We start from the raw sequence: 22,416 nt of genomic DNA on the forward strand, positions 1-22,416 counted from the left end.
TCAAAATAATAATAATGAATTTTCAATTTTCTTGAATGAATGAAAAAATTGTAGTTGAAGATAAATAAATTTCATAATAAATATATTTGATAATTTAAAACATTTATCTTTTTACAAAATATATTTATTTGAAATACTTGGAATCTTTGATAATTTTGTTATGTTTACGTTAAAAGAATAAAACATATTTTCTTTCTAAAAATTAAAAGTTTGATTCTTATCGAAATTGTTATACTAAGAAACTTATATTAATATTATATCACACGTGTAACACACGTCAATATTTTGTATTTTCTATAAGTTTGAGGACAAATGGGGGTTGGTACACGTTATTTTATATTTCACAAGATTATGTTTTATAGGGATGAAAATAGTTGATGAAAATATAACAATTTTTTAAATAAAAAATGAACAAAATATTTATCAACTTTAAAGAATATTAATTTATGCCACGGGGTGTTTTTTTTTAATACAAATCTCATTGTAAAAAAATACCAAATCTGATAAAATATTTATAACATTATAATAAAGTTGTCAAATTCTATAAATAACATATAATAACGATTGATATGCTTCTATAAATGATAGATAGAATTCAAATTTGAGCTATATTTATAAATATTTTAATTTATTTTACCATTTTTGAGATCTCTCTGAATAATTTGTTTTTTTTTTCTTAATTTTTGAGAAAACCGGATAAAAGTAGTAATGAAGAAATAAAGTTTTAAAAAAATGAACCGGTGGAATCTTTATCTGAATGGCTTTTGCTGCCATCACTTCCATTGGTCGCATCAACTTCCTTCGTCTTCCACTCTCCGCCACCGCAACTACTACACCTTCTCCTTCTCCGAGCTCTCAATTTCTCAGACCCTCCCGTCTCTTCTCGTAAGCCATATTTCATTTCCTATCCTTATCCTGACTTTTTATGTTCAACTCTTAGGACACAAGAGCTTCTTATTTGATTCGTTTGTGTAATGTTTTTGTCTCTCTACTTACATAAATTTCGTTGACATTGAGTTCTAATTACTGCTCTCTGTTTGTTACGGCCCGTGTCTGAGTTATTTGTTTGCTTTGTTATTTCACTTTGATTGATCAGTTCTGATCGAATGCAAATGTAAATGTAAATAAATGAAAGTAATTATGTGTCAGTTTCTGATCGTTTGGAAACCGATGTGCTTGTTGTATAGAATGTGAAATTCTAGCAGATTGATAAATTTTTCGCTACTGAAGAACTTTATTTATTTATTGTTTAAGATGCTTTATTGAGGTGGAGAGGCAATGACTGTGTACTCGGAGCTTGTTTTGAGGTTATAGAGCAAATTCTGACGTAGTTTGAGACGAAAAAAGATGATAATTTGATTCAGTTTTGTTAGAGCATTGGTGGAATGGGTAAGATTATCAGTTTGGTTCTTTTAGGTTCACATAATTTTTTTTGATGAGGAGGGAATTTGATTGAACCTGGAGGTAAAAGCTTTGATGCCATGCCATATTTTAACAAGTTTTTACTTGGTGATTCTACTTCGTTCAATCAGTTTTTGTAAATTGCGTATACAATTCACTGATTGATGGACGTGTAGGGCAGAGAAAAAAGAAATGGGGCATGCCAATTTTATAGAATCTGAAAATTTGGCAAATCTGTGATTTGTGTCTATCTTGGTTGCTTTGCATAACTTTTTATTATTTCCTTGAACATTGTCGTCATTCTTTCTTAATTAATGTTGCAGTAGAAAACTGTCAGCTGCTGTGGTCATGGATGGTTCAAAGATTAGTAACGTAGCTGATGAGTTTCCCTCTGGGATTGATCCAACAACTGAGGAAGAATATGCTGTACAGTCCAAATTACTTCAAGAATTCACAAAAATTCCTAACATTGATAAGGCATGGACGTTTAAGTCTGATAGTGGTATGATTGCTGTTGTTTAAGCTACTGCGTTTACCACTCGGGTGCGTTGTGCCTATTGTCAAAAAGTTGTGTGCCTGGCGATGTTGACTCTATTTTTACTTGACATTTTCCATAGGAGACCCCATGGCAACGTTTTCAATTAGCCAAGCGAGTCTTCTTGCAAATAAGAGGAGAAAATATACTTTGTCAGCTCACATTTCTAAGGGAAATGACGGGAATTCAGTAAACTTTGCATGGACGCCATTTCCTATTGAAATGATTGGAGTCTCTACAATAGTGCCATCACCATCAGGCTCAAAATTTCTCACCGTTCGTAATCCTGAAAATGATTCTCCAGTTCAATTGGAAATTTGGAGTGCAGGTCAAATTGAAAAGGAGTTTCACATCCCCCAGTCTATCCATGGATCAATATATACTGATGGATGGTAAGGGCTTGGTTATACACTTTTTTGTGTGAATTTTATTTTAAATCAAAATTTTCTTTTAAATCAAAATTTTCTTTTAAATCATCATTTTGATGTTCTTTTCTCTTAAAATTAAAAAAAAAAATCTTTATTTGTATTTCTCTGGATAGAAGTTATACATCAAGGTGTACTAATTCTTTTGGTGAGTGGCTTCATAGCATATGTAGTAACAGAAGTAGCATGTCCCTTTGGGGACATCCGATAAAATAGTAACAGAAGTAGCATAGCTCGTCAAAGGGGTGTCAATGCCGCGATCGAGAAGTTTCTCCTCAACTTATCTCTTGGGGAGAAGGGTTGTTTTTTGTGGCATGCGGGGGTGTGCTATTTTGCATAATAGTAGGGTTTTTTTTTGGGGGGAGGGGGGGGGGGGGGGGGGGGGGGCAGACAAGGACCCTAGCAAGGTGTGGTTCCTCGTTTGCTTTTCTGTTTCTTTGTAGGTTTCGGTTTCAAACTTTTTTAAAAATTGTTTTATGGGTGTTATTTTGCATAGTTGGAGTCTCTTCGTGTAAGGGAGTTGTTTGTGTGGGCTAGGTCTTCTTTGGAATGCTTGTGTACTTTTTTCATTTTTTCTCGATGAAAGCCATTATATAAATCAAATAAATAATAAAAAACAAAAGTAGCTTTAAGTAACTGAGTCATAATGATATATTGTTGGTTGTTTTTTGTAAATAGTTTATAACTCAGGATAAACAATCTGCTCCCCCTTCTTCTAGATGGATTCTCCTTGGGCTTGGTTTTTGTATGCCTGTTGTATTCTTTCATTTTTTCTTAATGAAAATTGTTATTACATTAAAAAAAAACTCTGGATCAACAACCACAAGATTCAAATTTGTATTTTTTTTTTTCGCTTCTAGGTTTGAGGGAATCTCTTGGAACTCAAATGAAACTTACATTGCTTATGTTGCGGAAGAACCTTCTCCCTCCAAGCCAACGTTTAATTTTTCTGGATATCAAAAAGGTTGCTCAACAAATAAGGATTGTACGAACTGGAAAGGTCAAGGGGATTTTAAAGAAGACTGGGGGGAAGCTTATGCAGGTAAAAGGCAGCCTGCTCTCTTTGTCATCAACATTGACAGGTGTGGTTCACTTGTACCTGCATTAAAAAATTTGACTAAATAAGGCGCTTCTAAAACTTTTAAAATTTTGTTGAGCATTCCTTTTCTGTTTCTATTCAACAGTGGAGAGGTAAGACGTGTGAAGATAGTCGAGCACTCTTTGAGTGTGGGTCAAGTTATATGGGCTCCATCTATTGGCGAGGATCAATATTTGGTTTTTGTTGGGTGGTCTTCAGAGCCTAGAAAACTTGGTATGATCTACTGCTATAATCGGCCTTGTGCATTATATGCAGTTAAGGCTCCAGATTACGGATCTGAAATCAATGAGCATAAACTCAAGTGTGTTATACTTTTTCTCTTCTCTTGATGATAAATTTTTATTAATACTATTTTAGTATGATAGTTCTAATTTTTCTTTTCAATGTTGAACAGAGATGTACCAAAGGAGGATTTTCCCATCTATAATCTAACTCAGAGCATAAGTAGTGCCTTCTTTCCTCGGTTCAGGTGTATTTTTATCTCATTACCTTCTGTTGTTTGTTCACTAAATTTATTTATTTTTATCCTCTTTTCCTTTAGCATTACATCCAATACAGTCCCTTGTAACTTCTTCAACTTCTGTAAATTCTTTATCAAATTTGGATGATAATTATAAGTGGCTGTAGGCTACTTTGATACACATCATGAGGGATCTATTCTATTTCCGTTGGACTGTTTGCACACGTTTCTATTCTAGCCCTCAGTTGGAACTCATAATCCAACACAGATTCAATAGGAAATTGAATTCAGATCTTTATTGCCTTGCACAGAATTTTAATTACAATATAGGAAATCAAATTGAATGAGAACTTCAATTTGATGGAAACAATCTCTCCCTCACCAGTTTGTTACCTACGTCCAGGAGCAGCTTTTAGATAACACAAAATTTGCTCTACTGCAGTCCAATGATCCACTGTAGGGGAAGACATGATGAATTGACTTACAACACTTACAAAATAGGCAATGTCTGGTCGAGTCACTGTTAAGTAGTTCAACTTCCGAACTAATCTCCTATATCTCTCAGGATCTTTACATAATTCTCCTTCTTTAACAAGTTGTTGATTTGGCATCATCGGAGTGCCACTTGGTTTGGCTCCTAATTTTCCTGTCTCAGACAACAAATCAAGTACATATTTTCGTTGAGACAAATAAATACCTTTCTTGCTTCTCATCACTTCAATGCCCAAAAAAATATTTCAATTGGCTCAAATCTTTCGTATAAAACTGACCCTGAAGGAAAGTTTTGAGAGACGAAATACCCAATGCATCATTTCCAGTAATAACAATATCGTCAACATATACAACTAGTAGAACTATACCCTTATCAGATCGGCGATATAAAACCGACTGATCAGATGTACTCTTCTTCATACCAAAGCATACAAGAGCTTGACTAAACTTACCAAACCACGCACGAGGACTCTGTTTCAAACCATACAAAGATTTTCGAAGGCGACATACTTTATCACTCTCCCCCTGAGCAACAAACCAAGGTGGTTGTTCCATATAAACTTCCTCTTGAAGATCACCGTGAAGAAAAGCATTCTTAATGTCAAGTTGATGCAAAGGCCATTTATGGGTAGCAGCCATGGAAAGAAATAGGCGAATGGAAGTTAATTTGGCAACTGGAGAGAATGTATCTGAATAATCAGTTCCATAGATTTGAGCATAACCTTTGGCAACAAGACGAGCCTTCAATCGAGCCACTGTTCTATCAGGATTCATCTTGATAGAAAACACCCATTTACAACCAATGACCTTCTTTCCTGCAGGACGAGATACCAAATCCCAAGTACCATTATCATCTAAAGCAGTCATCTCCTCAATCATTGCATTTTGCCAGCCAGGATGAGACAAAGCTTTATGAACAGAGTTAAGGATAGATGTGGACTCAAGAGACGTAATAAAAGCATATGTGGAGGGAGATAACTGGTGATAGGAAATAAAGGAAGAAACGGGGTAAGTACACTTGCGTTTACCTTTGTGAAGAGCAATGGGAAGATTATCACTTGGCCCCGGATCACATGATGAAGGAAGCATTGATGGAGGACATGAGTCTGAAGGTTGTGGTGGAGGTCGTCGGGAGTAGACTTGAGAAATCAACGGGCAGAAAAGAGGCACATCAATAGACAAGGATGGTGTGGGAGAGGTAACCTCATATATAAAAAGATTGTCACTTCATTCGTGAGAAAATCCAAGATTGGTTGGTGTTCGCAGGATATGTGAAGACTGGAGAACAATTGGGAGATTCTAACTAAAGCTTTAAATCGAGCAATGATAAGCTATCTGTGCAACAAGCTGGACATGATCGACATATTTGCTCCAGCTTGAGGGGGAGTGTTATATGTATATTTATATATATCTCATATGTCCTTTATTGTAATTTTATATAGTCTCTAGGGTTTAGCTTATTCTCTATACAAATATGTAACATTCATTTGACTCAAGATGAATAATAAGAACGATACCTCTCTGAATTCTAGATTACAACCTTATCTCTCAAGGATGCACAAAATTGACTTACAACAGAAACTAACTAACTCTCCCCTTCCCACTTCCTTCCTATTTATATCACTCCTCTTTATCTTATGGTCCCCACTTTTGGTTATGTTCGAGCTAGCACTCTCACGAATTATTCTTCCTCCTTCTACTATACTGATGAATTATTGGTCGTCTATCATTGCATTCCCGTTCCAATTTCACCTTGTCCTCAAGGTGGAAATCAGGAAAGGATTGTTGAAAATCATCATAATTCTCCCAAGTTGCCTCATGTCGCAGTAGCACTTTCCAACTCATCAAAACCTCCCAAACTCCCTTATCATTCTTTTGGTAACCATAGACTTCGTCCGGTACAGTAGTCCACTCGTGATTTTCAGCCATATAGGGCACTAACTCTTGTCTATCTTTACATTCACCAAATGCTCTTTTCAATTGAGAAACGTGGAAAACGGGATGAATGGTGGCAGTTGCTGGTAACTCCAACTTGTAAGCTACGGGTCTAATTCTCTTAAGAATTCTATACGAACCAAAATATTTGGGAGACAATTTCTCATTTCGCCTCTTCCTCGTTGATACCTGTCTATAAGGCTGGATTTTTAGATACACCATATCTCCTTCTTCAAACTCTACATACCTTCGTTTAAGGTCAACATAGCTTTTCATTTTCTCTTGCGCCACACGTAAATGGTCTTGCAATGCCCCCAAAGCTATATCCCTTTCTTTCAGCTGCTCATCTAACGTGGAATTCAAAGTCTCTTTGTTTCCATAATAAATGAGTGGTGGAGGTGATCTTCCATAAATTGCCTGAAAAGGAGAAAGTCCCAACGTCCTTTGGTATGTAGTATTGTACCAATACTCGGCCCAATGAGTCCACTTTACCCATTATTTCGGCCTCTCTCCACAAAAGCAACGTAGGTAGATTTCAACTGATCTATTCACTACCTCTGTCTGTCCATTCACTTGTGGATGATAGGCTGTGCTTCTGTTCAACTTTGTACTAGCTAGCTGAAACAACTCTCTTTAGAAATGACTAAAAAAGACCTTATCTCTATCTGAGACAATGGACTGTGGAAATCTGTGCAACCTCACTACTTCTTTTACTTATATATCTGCCACTGTTTTTGCATCGAGCGAATGTTTGAGAGTTAGAAAATGAGCGTACTTACTAAAGCGATCCACCACCATCAATATCACTTCATATAGCTGCCTTAGGAAGGCCTTCAATGAAGTCCATAGAAATATCATTCCACACCTTATTTGGAATTTCTAGTGGAAGTAATAGGCTAACAGGTGTTAGATACTAGGATTTATTCCTTTGACAAATTGTGCATTCCTCACAATATTTTTGAACATCATGCTTCATCCCGTCTCAAAATAGCTCTCCTGTCAACCTCTTATAGATTCTTAGAAATCCCAAATGCCTTCCAAGAGAGAATCATGGTATGTATGTATTATCGTTGGTATCAAAGAAGATGACTTCTTGATTGCTATTCTCCCTTTGTATTGTAGCATACCATGTTACATAGAGTAGTTCTTCCCTTCTTCCCCATTTTGCAATTTCGCTACAATTTCCTTCAACCCTTCATTCTTTTCGTCCTCTTCCTGTATCTTCTTCAAGTCAATCAATGTTGGAGTTTTCAAGTGATAGAGATGCATAGTTGGTGGCATTCGAGACAAGGCATCTACAACTTTGTTGTCTAACCTCGGTTTGTACACAACCTCAAATGAGTAACTCATTAGCTTTGCAATCCATTTCTGATATTGTAGTTGTATTACTCTTTGTTCCAACAAGAACTTCAGAGATAGTTAATCCGTCTTTACTATAAATTTCCTTCCAAGTAGGTAAGGCCTCCAACATTGCACTGCTAAAATGACAGCCATCAACTTCCTTTCATACACGGGTTTAGCACGATCTCTCATGGCTGTAAAATGCTATTGGCCTCTTGTTCTTCATCAACACTGCCCCTACTTCATATCGAGACGCATCTGTTTCTACTTCAAAGGGTATGCTGAAGTCCGGTAATGCTAAAATCGGCAAATTCATCATTTCATCTTTCAATTTTCTAAAAGCTTCTTGAGCTTTATCTGTTTATTTAAACGCTCCTAACTTTAATAGTTGAGTCAAAGGGGCTACAATGGATCCATAGTGCTGTACAAAGTGCCTATACTAATCAGTCAACCCTAGAAATCCCTTGACCTCAAATTCACGGGGGCCATTGTTTGATAGATCGACTCTTCTCTGGGTCTACTTCTACTTCCCTTCCAGATAAAATATGGCCGAGGTATTCCACCTTTGAATAGGCAAAGTGATAGACCCCCGATCTTATACCAATATAGCAGGAGAGAAAAAGAAGTAACACATGGGGAATAATATGAGGGTTAGTAGTGAGAATAAATAAAAGCCAATGGGGGCGGGAAAGTTTGTTAAGATTTGTGTAGAAAGAGACTTTCTCTGTTCTTCCTTGAAAGAAAGGATAACAACAGAAGTGAGGAGATTGTAATTGGAAATTCATTCCAATATTACTATGAGTAATGCTACATTCATATTACTACATACGGTTTCCATCAAATTGATATCAGAGCATGTGATCCCACGCAAGGTGGACGAAAAAGGTGCAGACTAAGGTCGAAGAGAGGATGGAAATATTTGATCAGGAAATACACAAAATTAAGAAAGAAATCGAGAAGTTACCGACGATTGAGAAAATGTTGAATGAAATATTGAAGAACATGGAGAGACAGGATCCACGAATCAGGATCGATTTGAGGACCATCCGTGAGTTTTCAGAATCCGTGAGTTTGTGAATGTGAGTTTTCAGAATCCGTGAGTTTGTGAATGTGGAAGTATCGATCCGCTCTAAAAAGCCACGAATCAGGATCGTTCCCGCTAAAAACCGGCATTTCTACCTTTTTGAACTTATTTTGATCTGCCGTCTTCTCTTTGTCCTCCTTTGCATTTTTTTCGATTCATCGATCAATTTGAGGACCATCACTTTGCTCTCTTCCTTCTTATTCTCATTCATTTTTTCATATCGGAAGTGGCCGTCGACTTTTCTTTAACCAGACTCTTAATTGTACTTCATCAACACTTGATACTGCTGCTGTTGTTTATCAACTTGCGAAGTCAGTCGATCTAAATTCTTCATCAATTGTTGTTGTTGCTATTGTTGTTTATCACCTTGAACGTTTAATCGTTCCACGTTCTTCACTAATGTTGATAGCTTTTCTTCCATGGTCGGAATCTTCTGCAGATTGGTTCTTATCTCGGCCACCTCTTATTCGATTGATTTGAATCGCTCCTCATGTTTCTTCGCCATCTTCCTTTGCTTTCCCAGGATTTTCTTTGATACCAATATGTTGGAACTCAAAATCCAACACAGATTCAATAGGAAATTGAATTCTGATCTTTATTGCCTTGCACATAATTTCAATTACAATATAGGAAATCAAATTGAATGAGAACTTCAATTCGATGGAAACAACGTCTCCCTCACCATTCTGTTACCATATCCCTCAAGGATGCACAAAATTGACTTACAACAGAAACTAACTCTCCCCTTCCCACTTCCTTCCTGTTTATATCACTCCCCTCTATTTTATGGTCCCCACTTTCGGTTATGTTCCAGCGAGCATTCTCACGAATTATTCTCCTCCTTCAACTATATTGATGAATTATTGGTGGTCTTTCACCCTCTTTATCTAAAACCATACGTGAGCGTTACACAACTTTTTGTTATGTGATTTCAGAAATTTTGTTTGATACATTAAGGAACATGAAACGTGTTTTAACAGATGAATAGCAGATTAAGGCTGTTAACTCTTATACATCATAATCTGGAGTACCGCTTTTATGGTCCTTGTATGTCATTTAGTAATTTTCTTCTTAATAGTTACATCTCTTTTGTTGCTTTAGAAGGTATGCCATGCTTTGGCATCAACTGAAGTCGTCTTGTTTGATGTGTTTATACTTCCCGTTGATCAATTTTTGCGAACAATTCTTTTTATTCATCATTTATCATGTTACTGCTATTCTATTGGTATTGGTATGTCTATGCAATAATGCATTAGATGAGCGATAACATTGGAAGCATTGTTTTAAAAAGCCTTCTTCGGTGCCTAGGCTTGAAGCCCAAGTCTGCCTTGCCTCGAAAAGGTGCCTTCTTTTGTGAAGTTTCAAGGCCCAAAGCCCTGCGCCTTGGGACCTTTTCATTATTATCTTTTTTTTTTTAAAATAATAATAGTTATGGGGCATTCTTCTTTGTTAACTAAAAAAGTCAAATTTACTAAGCCTAAATCTTTTTTTTTCTTCATATTTCCACTTCATATATACTTTATCTTTTTAATGTAGTACTTTTATATATAGTGTGCCTCACAAGAAAAAGTCCTCGCATGCATCTTACACTAAAGCCCCAGAAAATTATTGTGCCTTGAGATTTAGAAAACACTGGTTTGAACTTAACTTGTGAATGATAATGTTTTTCAGCCCAGACGGGAAGTTCCTTGTATTTTTATCTGCACACTCGTCGGTGAACTCTGGTGCCCATTCTGCAACAAATTCTCTTCACAGAATCAACTGGCCTAGAGATGGAAAACCAGACTTTAGTGAAAATATTGTTGATGTGGTGAGGTTTTGAATGCCCTTCTCTTTTAAATATAAAAATAATGTGACATAAAAGTCGTTGGCCAATTGATTTTTTTTAACTAGTTTACTCTGCTTCATGATCTAACTGTATATGTTACAAATATTAGGGCACGTGTCAAATTGGTGGAACATGCACAGACATTTTGAGAATGATGCATATAAATTATTGTCTTTAAATTTCCATTTTTTTTTGTTAAGATGTTAAATCATTAAAGCTGATATGTTGGTTTGCACTATCTAGAATACTCTAATGTTCTTTCTTCAATGCATAAACATAATGTCAACTTGAGCATAACTCTGCTAAGGTATACATCCTCAACCAAAAGAGTCTATAGTTTAAATCTTGTCTCCCACATGTTGTTTGAGTTGAATACTTAAGCAACATGGACTAAAACAAATTTGTTGAGGATCGTTAGAATGTACAACATCAATGACTCTGTATTATAATAAACTTGTTTTAGGCATATGTTCAAATTTTTTATAAATGAGCGTTTCTCCGTTTCTTGCTTCTTAAGGAAGAGATGTTGCATTGATGTTCAATTAGGTAATATTTAGTAAGATGTGCTTTGAATTTTCCTTGTTTATTTGCTTGTCATTTTTCATATGCCTTAACATTTTTAAAATAAAAATTTGAAGGTTCCTGTGGTGCACTACACTGAGAATGACCTCTTTCCTGGCCTCTATCCACATGGTTTCCTGCCTAATCCATGGCTTTCCGATGGGCACACTGTTATTACAACGTCGATATGGCGTAGCAAGGATGCAATACTTTCTATAGATATTTTAAGGCAATTTGAATATTTCTTAAAAAAATTATTATTCTGCGCTAAACTTTGTGCTCCTATCTGATAGCATTTTTTTTTTCTTGAGCATTTAACAGTGGTGAAGTATCATGCATTAGTCCTGCCAACTCAAACTTTTCTTGGAGAGTTCTTGCTCTAGATGGAGACAACATTGTTGCTGGTAATGTGGAAATGAATTCTCTTGGACATGATTGCTCATTGGAACTGATTTTTAACATTTTCTTTTTCTTTTGCAAGTTCCCATCTGCAGTTTCTAGCAGCCCAGTGGATATTCCTCAACTCAAGTATGGTTGTCTTATTGAGAAAGAAACTAAGAATGCTGCATGGAGTTGGTTGGATGTATCAAGTCCTGTTTTTAAATGCTGTGAGAAGGTTGTTATTTTCTTTTTGAAAATAGATACCCTATAGATTATCCCAAAATTCTCTTGATTAAGCAAACCAACACTTAATGGTACAGGTTAAAACTCTACTCTCATCCCTCCAGTTCAGTATAATGAAGATCCCAGTCAAGGACGTTTCCAACTGCCTGACAAAAGGTATTGTACAAATGATTTATTTACATTTTTATTAACAATATGCCAGATTTGATTCAGACCAAATGTTGCAGTTGCAGGAATGCATCCTTAGAACACCTATGCCTAAAGCCTATACTTAGACTACTTATTTCTTGAAATCTAGGGACCAAATGCTGCAGGTATTACTGTGCATTTGGTTATTACTTATAAGAAGATTTGTCTCATGCAGTAAAGAAACATCTTTGACCCCATAATTATTATGATAATCAGTTAAGATTGTGAGGACTATAGAAGAAACTTCTTTCACTACTGGAAGGAAATACAAAATAGTCTCTCCCTCGTTATTTCTAAAAGTCAAGATTGTTGCTATGCTGATCGTGCAACTGGTCTCAACTTCAATTTTTTTATTATTATCTTTTTAAGGAAATTCCACTTATTTTCTTTTGAGGTTTGAAGATTATCTGAAGTTAGTCCCTAGGATTATTGAATTTTTGTGCATCTTGAGCTTTAAAAACATTGGTTAATGTAGCAAATGGGAAAAGTAAGGTTAGAAATCTTAACATATTTCTCAAAATTTAAGAACTAACATTTACGGAAAACTTGGGATCGACGAAATAATTTTTTCCTAAAAACTAATGATATTTTACTAATTATGAACCATCATGGGTTGGCCTAGTGGTAAAAATGGAAACATAGTCTCAATATCTAAGTAAGAGGTCATGGATTCAATCCATAATGGCCACCTACCTACGAGTTTCCTTAACACCTAAATGTTGTAGGGCATGCGGGTTGTCCCGTGAAATTCGTCGAGGTGCGCATACCCTGGCCGGATACTCACGGATATAAAAAAAAATGATCTTTTACTAATTATGGAGAAAACTTATACTATTTAACTTCAGAAATGAATAGCTGTCATATAAGGACATTGAGCCAGCTAATTCAAATTTCATGAAGATTTAGATGCGACATAACTTTTTTTACATAAGAAACGATAGAAAATTAAACAAAAGAAAGAAAGAGCAACCTAGGAGCTGTGAGTAGTGACCTCCAAAAAAAACAAAAACAATAAAGCTTTCCAATTGTGCACATTCATGGAGAGGAGGTTGTAGTTAGTAGTTACGAAAGAATTTTTTGGGAATACAAGAGGAAGTTAATTGTACATTTTCTTTACAAGAAAACCTTTCTTAGAAGATTCGTTGGCTTATTTTCAACCAAATATGCCATACTGAACCTCAAACCCCACAGTCCCACAAAATTTTAGTATGTTGGACCAATTTCAAAACGAGCAGTTTTCCACAACTGTAGTTCAAATGCAGCCTAGCTACCAAGTGAAGGTTGAGAGTGTGCTACTCGAATACGATCTAAAATGATCCCACATTCTAGAAAGAACTGGACAATGGGAAGGCTTTGTCAAGTAATGGGAAGTGGGCTAGGTCCTGTAAAAGACTTTCCAACTATAATGAATAGTTGTGGCTCAAAATCAATTGTTCCTCCTCCCTGCTGATCAAACAGTGACGCTACTTGTGATAAGCTGGTTTTAAGGCACTATCATTTGGTTCAACTAAGTCGAGTCTCTTCAGCCAATCATCTGAAGACTAAAGTTTAGATGTGAAATAACACATCTTAGTTAATTTTCTTGATCCAATCAATCAAAATGTGTTAGGATCCCAGTTACAAGGAAAACAACGAAGACCTATATTGCAATATCAATAGAGAAATTACAATATCAGTAACCTTTTGAGAGGAATCTCTCTATCCCAAAGTTCCACTGGACAAGCTCGAAATAATTTTGCTCATGTATCCCAACTCTTCCTAGCTAATTTTATTATCTCTATATCCTTACTAGTATTCTAATATTGTTTCCAGTATATCCCCTATTCATACTCCTACAGAATGTTCCTACGTTTGGCAACTGATGTAATGTTGGTTTCCTTATATCAATTTTTATCATCAAACATAGGGGATTTTTTAGTCTATAAAATGCTAATGAAAACATGAATTGTGTTTCTTCTTGTATGAACTTTTTTTCTTTATACAAGAAAGCCATGTTTGCTAGTTCAGTTCATTAAATAAGTTTTCTTTTCTTCTTGAATAATTATTTAATTTCAGGTGCCAGTGAACCTTTTGAAGCTATCTTTGTGTCTTCGAAGTCTGTCAAAGGTAATGAATTGAATCCACTTATTGTTAACCTTCATGGGGGTCCACATTCAACGTCAATATCAAGTTTCTCGAAGTCCTTGGCGTTTCTCTCTTCAATAGGATTCAACCTTTTGATTGTGAACTATAGGTAGGTTTGTTTTTTTCCCTCAGATCTAAATTTGGGTTGAATATCACCTGGATGTTTTTGTAATGGGGGTTGGGTCAAATTAATCATTTTTCAATTGGTGAAATATAATAAGCTTATATCTCAACTGGAGATATTCTCTCACGTTCATCTATTACTTGAGTCTTTATTATTCAAAACCTCATTTAAGCACTACTAGTATCTTTTGAGACAAAAATGATTGATTTTAATGACTGCATACTGGAAAAAGACATGCTTGTAAAGTGAAATTGTGGTAAGTGGAACATTATGTACTATATATCAGATATAGTGTTAGTGCATAAAGAGTGTATTTTCCTTTGGCTTCTTTGATATGATATCACAGAGGTTCATTGGGGTTCGGTGAGGAAGCATTGCAATCTCTTCCTGGAAAAATTGGGTCCCAGGTATTAATTATAATGATGAATTTAGGTTTTTTTTTTTTTTTGTGAGAATTTCTATTGGATAAAATATTTTCTTTATCTTTTATATGTTTTTTCTCAGGATGTCAATGATGTACTTACCGCATTAGACCACATTATTGACAAGGGACTTGCCAGTTCATCTAAAGTTGCAGTTCTTGGTGGTTCTCATGGGGGGTTTTTGACAACTCATTTGATTGGCCAGGTGCTGTAGTTAACAACACTTTTTTTAGTCTGCATTTTCTGAAATTAAATCCTTCGTTTGATTGATGGTTCTATATGGAATTTATAGTCTGCGTGATTAAAGGAGGATTTTGCATCTGTTGATGCTTTCCACGGTATTTTCTATAACCTAAGTTCTCTCCTGCGCTACACTTGAAAATATGATGGTGCACGCCATGCATCAGTCGACTAATCTGGGAGATATTTTGACATACTTTTTTCTCTCTATCACAAATGTTTTCTGACCTGCAAACTAAGTTCGTAGGGTGGGGTTAGATTTGATTTTCAAAATCTTTAAAATACTTATAAAAGAATACCTTATTATATTTTTTGGAAGAAGTAATTTAATAATTGCTTTTGAAAGGAAAACTAAAAGTTTAAAAGTGCTTGTAAGAGAGAACTTCGCTTAAAGCCACTTTTATGAATAAACTTCATTAACTACCATTAAAGCTATGGGGTTTGGGGCATGTGGAGTTTCTTCTCTTTTTTCATCCATGAGCGTGCGAGACAACTTAACTATTCTCATGGGACAACCACCTTATCCTACTATATTTAGATTTCAGGAAGGCAGATGGAGTTCTAAAAAGGAAATAATTTCCTTATAAACTGAATCCCTTATGTTTTCTATATGCTGCAGGCACCAGATAGATTTGTGGCAGCTGCCGCAAGAAATCCTGTGTGTAACCTTGCTTTAATGGTTGGCACGTCAGATATTCCTGATTGGTGTTATGTGGAATGTTATGGAAGAGAGGGCAAGAATTACTACACTGAAGCACCATCTGCTGATCACCTAACCCACTTGTACAACAAATCTCCCATTCTACATGTCTCAAAAGTACGTAGATTAAAAGCTAACCATCTATAATTTTATTGCCACAACCATTTTTCTTTTAAAATTCTCGCTAACTTTGGAAGAAAATAGTACTCATAGAAGATTGGTCAACAGGTTTTTAATCAAAATAAGTCGAGGTAGTCAAATGGTGCGCATGGCTTAATATTAAAATTCTTGCAAAGAAAATAAAAGTCATAAAATTTGTGGCCACAGTTTAAAATTAAGAAGTAGATATCTAGATTTTGTTTATTTATTATTGAAAAGAAAGCATAAGCTCTTCTAAGGGGAGAAGGATCTTTCATTGAAGGACTTCACCCTCTATCATCAATATCGATGAAAGCTCTTCTAAGAGGAAGAGGATCCCTGTCTTGTACTTGTGAGTGAGAATAGTTCTTTTTCTCATTTCTTAAATGTGGCGAGATTTGTTAAAAACTAAACTTAGGAAAACCCTCATAAGAAGATATCTGCTATTTAGTTAAAATATCTTTATGTGGAGTATTATATTACCAATAACTATGTTTTAGATTTCTTTTTCCTTTTTAAGACATTAGTTTGAAGGTTGTCATGTTGATGTACACTTTTAGTTTCATATACTTTCCGAGGGTACCTTAAAAGCTTTCTTTTGAGTAGGTGTTCTCCATTGTAATCTCATTTTGATTTTGCAGGTAAAAACACCTACCATTTTTCTGTTAGGTGCTAAAGATCTTCGTGTTCCATTTTCAAATGGGTTGCAAGTAAGATTTTAACCACATTCTAGTAAATTCAACACTCTTTTGATTGATTTGTGTGATTATGAAATAGCGGCTGTGTTGCTCTTGTAAACCAAGAAACCAAGAATGATTGCTTGTTGACACGAAATTTGTCTCCAATTTGTGATAGCTATGAAACTATATGATGAGGATATATATAATATGCAGTATGCTCGAGCGTTGAAGGAGAAAGGAGTTGAGGTCAAAATCATCATGTTTCCAGACGATATTCATCCAATTGACAGGTTCCACATTTGTTCTTGCATATTTGGAACACATTTTATAAATAGTTTCTGATTCTGAAAAGACAATTGTTTGGATAGTTGGTTATAAGTTAAGATTATAGTATATGATTGTTCAAGAAATAACAATTTCAACTACAACATTCTAAAAATAGAGACTATTGTCAATAGAACAGCCTCAAAACTATGCTAAAATAAAAGGATTCCAACAATTTTAGGCTGATTTTCATCATTCATGTACTTTCTTAGGCCACAATCGGATTTCGAAAGCTTCCTCAACATTGGTGTGTGGTTCAGAAAGTACTGCAAGTGAGTGACATTCCCTTTCTCACCATTTTAGCATCATTGATATCATGCTTTGTAATTATATTGTCACTTTGATCTTGGTACAAGTGATTCTATATACTCTTGTGCATGGTATTAAGACACTCATTCTCAATAAAATGATGCTTATTATTCTTCCAACATCAGTATATGGCTTTATAGTTAGTTTTTATAACTCGTTGATCTTTTGTTAGCAAGTTATTCGAGCTTACTTGCTCCACATTAGGATTGTTTGATTTTTGCAAACAATTACAATGGGGGAACAATCGTTAAAATACCGTGTGTTACTTGGAAGAGAATTGAATTGAATAGGCAAATTTGACTCACACCGCCAAAGTGCATATTGAGGCATTTGACATCAATCTAGATTGATACGTGTCTTTAATTTCAGATTTTTAATTTGATATATATTTTTACTATTTTAAATGCAATTTTATGTTGGTTTTGATTAGTTAAAAGCATAATTTTGAGTGATTATAAAATTTACAAAAATAATTTGCACAATTATATTGTAATTTTGCACCATTTCCTAATCATTCTCAAACATAGCTTGATGAGCTCCATCAGTGTTTAGAAATGTGTGATTGGTTGAATAGTTGGAATTGTTAAAATCATGTTGGGAATATGTATCTCCTCCCCCGACGTCCCTGCATGACGTTGGAGAAAATAAAATATTTATTTAATCGTTTGCCCAATGTGGTCAACGTTGACTATGGGAATGGGAAACACATTTTTGACGTTTGTACAACTTGCGTCAGAGAAAATATAAAAGAATTAAATATTAATTTCTCTTTTTTCCGACATGGACAATGTGACGTCAGGAATGTGTACCACGTTTTCGACGTTTGTGTATTGCGTTGGAAAAAATTTAAATTTAAATTTTTTATGCCCCGACGCATTAAATCATGATGTCGGGACTAGTCATCTAGGTCAATGCATAATTTACGTCGTTGGGAAGTCTCCTTTTTTGGATGTGCTTTTCGTTGACACCTATTTATCATCGGGATAGCTCTCATTTCTTGTAGTGTTAGCCTTATAATTTCTATGATTGTTTAAATTTAACATCATTCTAACTCACTTTGCTTTTATATTGCAATATTATTAATACTTTGTAATGTTAGGAAAATCTCAAACGTATGCATGTAGTGAAGCAAAAAAAATGCATTTTTTTAATGTAGGAGAGTAGGAAAATGATATACAATATTATTAATATAAAGTCCAATAAAGCCTTAAATTTTATTATTTTATATTTTAATTTGTTCTACATTGTTATATTTAACCATTTCTCAGGGAGAAAACACAATTTTATCTTCAAAATTGGTTTGGAAAATTTAAAAAAAAAACTATTTAACCCATATGTCAAAATTTAAACTTTCCTATTATCATTTGTTTTTAAAACTAAATTATTCTTATTAATAAGTTTTTTTTGTATGTGTATCAAATTAGGGGAAAAAAACCCACAACTTACTCAATAAAACCTTTTTTTTTATTGCACATGAAAGTTTAAATGATTTATTATTTGATCAATATAAAATTAAATTAAAATAAATATTAATTAAAAATATTTTTTAAAATAACAAAATAAATTAAAGTATTTAAAAGCTATATTAAAACTTTGGATTTTACTAGTGATAGTCACTTATAGAAATATATGAATATTAACAATGTCTATTATTAATAGAATTTAATAATAATTTTGCTATATGTTGCAAATATTTATCAAATTTGGTGTTTACAATTCTCCTACTAATTATTTATTTTCTTTACATATTGTCTCATTCTTATATTTATTACTTAAAAATATATTTATACAATAATTTACTTAATATACAAAATGTAATATATTTTCTTTTTTAAATTTAAAGAAAATGTTATAAAATTTAGATGTTGAAAATGTAACAAAAAAAAAAAAGACCTATGTAAAGTACTCATTTAAACTTTATGATATATCTTTAATATTGTTATTTTTAAAATTTATCACTACATACTATTTATTTATTTTAGCAAAAATATATATTAACAAAGTTTGCAGGTTGAAAATTTTTAGTTTAAATAAAGTAAGGATTGAAATTTAGTAGAAGTATTATTAATTAAATTGCCAAAAATAGGCCAAAAATGGGGTAGAAAAAGAGATTTAGGATTGATTGTAAAAAAGTTAAGATTTATGACAAATTTGAAGTGAAATGACGAAAATACCCTTATTTAATTTTACTTCACATTTGCTCTTCTCTTCCAACCTCTCTCTCTTCAATGTAGAGTACATATAGGTAAAAAAAAAACTCATTTGCAGTTCTTCTACCCTCTCAAAAGTTTGTCAACTTTCTGCATTACTCTGGTGTCGTTCATTCTCTACTCCGGCGAACATCTCACGCACTGTAGTTTGTTTTAATTTTTTTTTTTTTTAATTCGAATCGTGTTGTGTTATATGTATATATATTTGCATCTTAAATGTTTAAGTCAAATATAATTTTTAATTGTTTCAAGTTGATTTAGGGTTGTTTTAGAGATGTTTCAAAGGATGTTAGCAAGTTATTATTATTATTATTTTATCTCGCAAGCATCTCGCAAACATCTCTCAGACATCTCGCAAACATTTCGTAGGTTCTTAAATTCAAATGTTTAATCTGAAGTGAATTGATTTAGGGTGACTTTTTAACTATTGATTTTTGTATCTTGCAATATCGTAAACATTTCGTAGCTGTCAAACTTTAAATGTCGAAGACTGAATTAGTCATATACTTATTTAGGGTGTGACTATGCACGTTTTATTTAGTGTTTAGCTACTATTTTTTAATTTCGCAAAATAAGTCAATAATTTTTTTTTATGTGATATGTCAAATTCTAACTTCAAATCAGTTTTTGCAGCAATTAAAAAGTATAAGGTGGTTTAAGGATGTCACATGTTCCCATGTTAGTGCGTTACGGTGGTACATGGGATGAGGGGCGAAGAAAATACGAAGGAGGCATGTTAAAAGGCATCGTTGTCAGTAAAGAAATAACACATAAAGATTTACAGGCAGAATTATATGACCTTGCAGAAGTTGACCCTTCAAAGTTCGACATAATGATAAGATGCATATATGAGATAAAAGTGGAACACGAAGCTCCTCCATTTGAGTTAAGCAATGACCGTGATTTGAAGTTTTATCTTCTTAGTGAAAATCCATTAGAGGTCCCTTTATACGTCTCATTTGAGCCTAAAAGTAATCAAAGCAAGAAAGTGTTAAGCAAAGATTACAATTCAGTATCTGGGAGCAACCAAGCTCATAACTTAAACCCTCATCCTCCAATTGCAATGGATACATTAAATGAGAATGAAGTTCATGTTCGTGAAGTTGAAGTTGGCTTGTGTGATAACGTGATAGGGACCACTTCGGCTATATGGGAATCATATGAGTCATATGATTCGAAAGATGAGACTTTTACATGGGAGCCAGTAGAGATGAATAGTGAATCATTTGACATCCCACAACATAGAGATGCTCCTACAAAAGATTGCAAAGGAAAATCTAAAGTTCGTTACAGCTCTTCTAGCCGAAAGTTAAAGACAGACAAGAGTGATTGGTCCGAAGAAAGCTCTACAAGTGAGGAGTTTGATGTAGGACAAATATTTTTTTCCAAAAGAGATTTGTCAATGAGATTAAGTGTCTTGGCGATGAAAAAAAAAAAATCAGTTTGTAATAAAAAAAAGTCTACAAAAGAGGTTCTTTTTGTTAGATGCATTGACAACAAGTCTGGTTGGAGACTGCGAGCGATGAGATTGAAGGATTCAAATATATTCAAGATTAAAAAGTATGTCAAAGTTCATTCGTGTTCTCTTGAGGTTTTGAATCGTGACCATAGGCAAGCAAAATCTTGGGTTGTTGGAGAATTAATAAAGTCAAAGTTCAAGGGAGTCGGTCGTCTATACAAACCACGTGATATCATAGAAGACATGAGGCAAGACTATGACATAAATATGAGTTATGAAAAAGCATGGCGTGCTAGAGAAAATGCGTATGAACGAGTGCGAGGATGTCCTAAATAGTCATATAATCTATTGCTTAGATATGGTAAAGCTCTCAAACTTGCAAATCTTGGTACAATATTTCACATGGAACTTGAAGATCGTTTCTTCAAATATCTTTGTATGGTTGTTGGTCCATGTGTTCGAGGATTCTTAAACTGCATTAGACCGATTATAGTCATGGATGGAACATTCCTTAAGAACAAATACCGGGGTCAGTTGATAGTTGTTGTTTGCTTGGATGGTAACAATTAAATTTATCCTCTTGCATTTTGAGTGGTGGACAGAGAAACAGATGCTTCAATACAGTGGTTCTTAGAGAAATTGAAAGGTGCAATAGGAGAGGTGTCTAATCTAGGCTTCGTGACAGATCGGAAAATATGTTTTTCTACGGGTATTAATTCATCGGTTTTTCCCTCCGCATTCCATGGATTTTGTGTCCAACATTTGACTCAAAATTTGAATGATAAATATAAGAATGACACTGTAGCTACTTTGTTTTACAATTCATCTAGAACATATCGTGAATCAACGTTCTCAGAAGCGTGGAGAAGTATTCTTGCATTTCCTAATGATTCAGGAAAATATTTAAACGATGTTGGAATAACACGATGGTCTTGTTTTCACTGTCCAGGAAGACGATATAATATGATGACAACAAATATAGCAGAGTCCATGAATTCTATACTAAAAGAACCTAGAGATTTGCCTATTGCTTCATTCCTTGAACATGTTCGAGCTTTTCTACAACATTGGTTTTGAGAGCGTCGAGAAGAAGGCATTAAAGTGACGTCTACATTGACTAAATGGGCAGAGTTAGTTCTACAAAAGAAACAAGAACGGGCTTTGACAATGAAGGTCAACCCAATTGATTGTTACCAATTTCATGTTAAAGATTTAGATAAAGATAAGGTCGTAAATCTTCATACTCAAGAGTGCACTTGTAAGGAGTTTCAAGCTGAGCAACTACCATGCGCACATGCCATTGTTGTAGTACGGGATCACAATATAAATGTTTATAGTTTATGTGCTAACTATTACACTAATGAATGTGTGTTGGCAAGATATTCGGAGGTCGTCTACCCAGTTGGGAATTAGTCAGAATGGAAGACAAGTGAAGAATATGTACATATGACTGTCTTACCCATGAAAGTAGTCAAAAGAGTTGGTTGACCGAAGAAAAAGAGGATTTCAAGTGTCGGTAAAGCACCAAAGTTGCATAAATGTGGTCGATGTAAAGAAGGCCACAATAGATTAACGTGTACCAATCCAATTTCATACATTGAGAAGTCGAGCATACAAGATTAGTCCATGTCTTGGTATGTAGTATTAGTTTTATACTTGCTTGGTTTGTGCTTGAGTTGTTTGCATGATCACGATGTAAAAAAGGTTCCTTG

The 22,416-nt window shown here is 34.4% G+C and overlaps 1 protein-coding gene across 3 annotated transcripts; it reads left to right on the forward strand.

Annotated features, from left to right (window-relative positions):
* The first annotated feature begins 725 nt into the window (after nt 1–725).
* Nucleotides 726–17,159, forward strand: LOC101207866 (acylamino-acid-releasing enzyme). Of its 3 annotated transcripts, XM_031881023.1 has the most exons (19): nt 747–885; nt 1,255–1,389; nt 1,725–1,903; nt 2,019–2,328; nt 3,222–3,443; nt 3,546–3,761; nt 3,855–3,929; nt 10,444–10,582; nt 11,239–11,390; nt 11,483–11,565; nt 11,656–11,777; nt 11,863–11,941; nt 14,030–14,207; nt 14,569–14,629; nt 14,727–14,849; nt 15,504–15,701; nt 16,364–16,432; nt 16,616–16,692; nt 16,939–17,159. In XM_031881023.1, the coding sequence occupies exons 3-19, from the start codon at nt 1,750–1,752 to the stop codon at nt 17,000–17,002; spliced, it is 2,322 nt and encodes a 773-aa protein (XP_031736883.1). In that variant the 5' UTR covers nt 747–885; nt 1,255–1,389; nt 1,725–1,749; the 3' UTR covers nt 17,003–17,159. The 3 variants fall into 3 exon arrangements, with proteins under 3 accessions (XP_011649169.1, XP_031736882.1, XP_031736883.1); XM_011650867.2 differs by lacking the exon at nt 1,255–1,389 and having other exon boundaries at nt 726–885; XM_031881022.1 differs by lacking the exon at nt 1,255–1,389 and having other exon boundaries at nt 729–885; nt 1,728–1,903.
* The last annotated feature ends 5,257 nt before the right edge of the window (nt 17,160–22,416 follow it).

Source organism: Cucumis sativus, chromosome 2 (genome assembly GCF_000004075.3).
Source record: "Cucumis sativus cultivar 9930 chromosome 2, Cucumber_9930_V3, whole genome shotgun sequence".
Classification (NCBI taxonomy): domain Eukaryota; kingdom Viridiplantae; phylum Streptophyta; class Magnoliopsida; order Cucurbitales; family Cucurbitaceae; genus Cucumis; species Cucumis sativus.